The 5583-nt window shown below is 34.7% G+C and overlaps 1 protein-coding gene across 1 annotated transcript in view; it reads left to right on the top strand.

The window, feature by feature from the left end:
* The window catches only part of LOC145286382 (neuropeptide FF receptor 2-like), a 557550-nt gene extending 557214 nt beyond the window's left edge, over nt 1-336 (top strand). The window contains exon 5 of the mRNA XM_080135310.1: nt 233-336. Within this exon, the coding sequence (XP_079991436.1) occupies nt 233-336 (104 nt within the window). The remainder of the gene's footprint in view (nt 1-232) is intronic.
* The last annotated feature ends 5247 nt before the right edge of the window (nt 337-5583 follow it).

Raw genomic sequence — 5583 nt, 5'->3', positions numbered from 1 at the left:
CCGATCATGAAGCAGGTAGTACTGGGTTACATGGTACCAGTAGCATATGACATGACCTGACATACGAATATATATATATATATATATATATATATATATATATATATATATATATATATATATATATATATATATATATATAGTTTATTTTGTCTTCTAGATTTTTGTTCAAATAAATTCTTGTGGACATGCTAATGCAAAATTTTCACATTTTATTCATTTTTATTTGCAGGTCTTCGGGATATGTTACGATGCTTAAAGAAGAGAAATCCAGAACTTATTATGCTTGGACGGAATGATTCTGCTTATCAAAGCACATCGGTGACTAAACTCTGATTCCTCGTAATCAGATTTCTGACCAGAAACAGAAAGCAAAAAGACCTACACGGATGATCGCTGTAAATCCATCTGCACATGCGAATGCGAGGTTATACATATATATATCCACAGCCAGACAACGTCGCAACTCACAAGAGCCATGACAGCCAATAAACCGAAAGTCTGAGACTCGACTTTCGCTCTTATTTGGTCTCATCAGTTAGACACAGCTGAACTCGGATTTCGCCCTCATTTGGGCTCATCAGTTAGACACATCCGAGTAAGTGATGAGCCCAAATAAGGACAAAACTCGAGTGTTGAACTTCCGGTTTGTTGGCTGTCATCCTTCTTGTGAGTTGCGACGTTGCCTGGCTGTGGAGATAATTATATATTCTCTCACATTATGAATATATATATATATATATGTGTGTGTATGTATATCTATATACATGTGTGTATGTACATATATTAGCATACACATACATATTTATTTAAGTAAGCACACAAACATACAGAGATACATGTTTGTAATTCATGTATTCGAATATAACCACGATATCATAGTCGTGTAATTGTATTTTGTACAACAATAGTAACACACAAAAAATAACACATATATATATGACTATTTAAGTACACAACTTAAGAAATGGCAGTATATGCTTTGAATAAAAAATTATTGGTATATAAAAGATATCACATCCTAAAATGTTATAACTAAAAAAAAAATCAAAAATATAATTAATACAGTCCATTACTAAAAAGTAAAGAACATTTCGTTATATAAGCCCGATCATATATATATATATATATATATATATATATATATATATATATATATATATATATATATATGGAGAGAGTGAGAGAGAGAGAGAGAGAGTCAGTCTGACTTGTTAATATGATCTAAATAGTATAGCATCTAACTCGAAATTTGGTAATGGCTATCCAGTTTGTGCTTTTGTATTTCCGTGTTCTTTAAATTGAAATATTAATTCCAATTTAATTTATCGATTACATATTTTATCCGACCCGATAAGTTTTTTTGTTTTTGTCTTTTGTTTTTTCGGGGCGTGCACTGAGAGAGATTCACAATTTATTTTCAATTAAAACGCTATGCTTGCTATAAATGCTAAACTTAAAGTGACGTCTTGCATCGCTGCGTACGTACTTGTTGAGTTATTTTACTATGTATGACTGGCTTTAGACCTCGTTTGATTTATAATTTCTAAACTCATTTTTAGAAATTCATGCTTTCTTGCTTACCGTGTTGACAAAGCATATTACTGAGGAATTTAATAATATTCCCTTTTTCAGCTTTTTAGGGAAAATACATCATAAATAGAGTTTTATTTTGTCTTTGGGATTCGAAATCTTCTTCCTTTAGAGGTTTAAAAATTAATAAATCGCCTGACGCACATACAGACGTTGGTGGTTATAAAATTAACTCATTAATTCCATAATTATTTTTCTGTGCCTGAAGTGCGTTTAATTCTATTTCTAATGATAATAATACTATTTTATTAAATGGAGCGTGGTGTCGCTGGATTCGTGTTTTGTTAGTGAAATATTTCTTATAAATAAAAAGAAAACTGTTTTCTGCATTAAATCAGCTACTAGGAGTTTTGAATTTAATCAAGCGGTGTAATGTTTTGCATTATCCCCTATTAAATTTAAGCCCGTAATAATATTTGTTTATTAATTATCATAGTTACAAATTGAATACACACTCAGAAGTTTATAATTATCGACTTCAATTCCATATATATTTTTTGTCTATATCCATAAAATAATTACGCAACAAAACAGGATTCGCTTAAAAGCAATACATTACATACGTAAAGCCTCCTATTTTTAAACTCAAAAAGTTGAGAAGCTACGAAGACGGGAGTACCATTGAAACGAGCGACTTTGTGTCCTTCAGAATTTATTTTTTTATATACTCACTACAATTCTCAATGCACAATTTTCAGAAATTCATGATGCATTTCTGCTTCTGACACACGTCCATGAAAAGTGTTGCTTTCTTAGTGTCTCACACCATCAATATCTTCGACAGAGAGATGGAAGTTTCGGTTCATGAATGCGTAAGTTAAGTCTTCATAAAAATGCAATTTGCAATTCTGTCTGATCCATTCGGGTGGAATAAAATAGGAGGCATTACTTTTGGAACGCTTCTCATAATAATAGCAAGCTATTAGTGGATGGTAACATTCAATTTCGTTTTCTTTTTATTCTTGTTTTTATGGTTTATCAGGTTCAGCAAGACTATCCGGCGTTACCCGCGTCAATAGTTTAACATATTTCTATTAAAGCCTCTATCTCTCTAATCCTCGCTATCTTTCTCTCTTTTACCCCGTTTTTCGCTCTCTCTCTCTCTCTCTCTCTCTCTCTCTCTCTCTCTCTCTCTCTCTATCTTTCTCTCTTTTACCCCGTTTTTCGCTCTCTCTCTCTCTCTCTCTCTCTATATATATATATATATATATATATATCTGTCTATCTATCTTTCTCTCTTTCTCTCTCTCTCTCTCTCTCTCTCTCTCTCTCTGTCTCTCTCTCTTCATCCAAACTGCTTTCTCCTGCGCTGACCTCATTCTTCTCTACTTGGACATACGCACACAAACAAACAAACAAACACACTAAACTTTCCTTTATAAAATAGATTCATCGTGGAATTGGTCGGCATTTTCTTGTCAAATTAGTACTTAGTAGCGCGTTAAGAAATCGACACCCAACAAAACCTGACCCAGTTGACCCTCAAAGAATGCAATGACTTTCCTAACTCTAAGATATTATTCGTCCGGGGCAATGCTAATCAAGATATACCAACTTTTTAGTCTGTGTTCTATCTTTTTTTCTACTTTTATACACATAGACGACCCCCCCCCTTAATATCATAGATTATATTGCTTTACTAGAAGATAAACCCGGCGTTGTCCGGTATTAAATCTAAAACCTAAAGACAGTGAGTCAATTACGATAATCATTACGCTACCTTGACACGATCCTTACAAAATTTTTTCAAACCTACTTATTCTTAAAATAATGTAAACGATCCGCGCATGCGCAATCGTGAAATAGTTAGGAAACAAACAATAATCCAATGGCTCCTACGAATCAGTTTCTCAATTTTTACCCCTTATTAGCCCTTTAACAGGATGAAAACTGATTGAAAAGTTTTTCACGTGTTTGAATACATTATATAGCAAATTTCAAATCTGTAGATCAAAAATTCGTTGAATATATAGGTTAAGAAGTGTCCTCACACACACACACACACACACACATACATACATTCTCACTTTTATAGATATCTTAGCAAGCTGCCTGGCGTTGCCGAATCGTTAAATACGCATAAATATTATATTTTAATTCATACAGAAACTGAGACATGTGCGTGCGAGTATTATTTTTTCTTAACAATTCACTTCTTGCAAATGAAAAAAAAAATACTCGAACTGAAATCGAAACGAAAACCTAAAGACAGTGAATCAAGTACGATAACCATTCGACTCATACTTAGCATAAATAATCTGTAATGTGAACCATTCACGCATGCGCAATCGTAAAACAGTTAGCAAACAGAGAAAAATCCGACAAATCCCAAGTACCAATTTTTCAATTCTGACCCCTTAGAAGCCCTTTTTCCCGGATGAACACCTTTTAAAAAGTTTTCCACGTGTTTGAATTCCCTATATACCAAATTTCAAGTATGCAGATTAAACATTCGTTGAGTATATAGGTTGAGAAGTGTCTTCACTCACACAAACACATTCTCACTTTTATAGATGTATAAATAGTTATTACTAGCTGGCTAATCTTGTTTGGTTCGTGTTTTGGTGGAGTTGTTCATTTCCAAATACTAGGTTTTACTAATTTTTGTTTAATTTGTTTTGTATATAAAAAAAATACTAAAGACAAGCATCTAAAATACTCTTCCTTTTCTCCTTTAAATCGGCTATTCGAAGCGCAGTAGAAAATCCACCGGTGTAACGTTTTAAACTGTCCCCTATTAAATTATTGACCGTAATTATTCCTGTTTCTTGATTATTATACTTACAAATTTCAGTCGTCTTTACGATTACGGTCTCGACTTCACTTCCGGTTGCATCTCCCCATATTAAGAATTTTTTTTTTTTATGTGTGGGGTTGCACCAACATATAGTCTTTGCTTGCAGTATCTGCCGGAACAAATACTACACTTTGATCTTGGCCCGAGAGCCAAGAACAACACTGAATCACATAAAAAAAAAAGTTTATTAACAGCTCCAAGTCAATGCACATTTTTGTTGTGTGTTTCTTTCAAAACAATTCCGCAACAAAACAGGATTCGCTTTCAAACAATAAATAATGTAAATTTTTACACACACCCAACTTGTGCTTCGCACTATTTACTTTTGATTGTAAATAAATGCTTTGTTGTCTAAACTGAGAGACAAGGTCAGGTGTGGATTTGAAAAAAGTGTTCCTGTGGAACCAACTAGATTCAAACTTGACACACTCAGGTTTTCAGCCTTGTCGTTAACGACTTAGCAAAACTGCCACCCTCAAAATAAAATAATCTCTTTGAGTATTAAGCAATCTTCCCACATACAGATATAATACGGCGGATGCGATGCGGAACATAATCTGGCGGATTGCTGGCAGACGCGACGGGAAAAATCCAGTGCACTGGTGAATCACCATATGTGCAGAATGTCCGCGGACTGTCCAGCGGCTATTAGGCGAGTGATACGCCGAATTTGGTGAAGACGGGCAGAGGTTAGGCCCAGATATGACGGACGATCCGTCTGGTTGTACGGATCAGTCGGTGGATACAAGGAGTACGGTAGAGTGGCCCTAGGATCTCGTCGGCAAGGACAGCTAATACAGCAAATGCGCGCCGATATGACGGCTGGTCCGAAGGATAAAACACGACTGTGGCAAGTCACATATATAAAATCTACCGAATTCATTCGCTCACATGAGCAGATTGGCCGCATTGATACAACAGATAAAAATGTCTACCTTGTGAGTGCCCAGGTTCTTGGTACGACTGCTTTGTATTGGCTCTGGACGATAGAAGAAAGGGAGAATAGCAGAAAGAAATAAGAATAGGCTGCCATCCCATAGCTTTATAACTTTCCCACTTCAAAATGGGAATTGGTCATTTCAAAATGGGAATTGGTCATTTCAAAATGGGAATTGGTCATTTCAAAATGGGAATTGCTCATTTCAAAATGGGAATTGGTCATTTCAAAATGGGAATTGCTCATTTCAAAATGG

Source organism: Euprymna scolopes, chromosome 10, assembly GCF_053919585.1.
Source record: "Euprymna scolopes isolate OS-2025 chromosome 10, ASM5391958v1, whole genome shotgun sequence".
NCBI classification, from domain to species: domain Eukaryota; kingdom Metazoa; phylum Mollusca; class Cephalopoda; order Sepiida; family Sepiolidae; genus Euprymna; species Euprymna scolopes.
The sequence above is the reverse complement of the archived record's forward strand: the minus strand, read 5'-3'. Positions and strand labels throughout refer to the sequence as shown.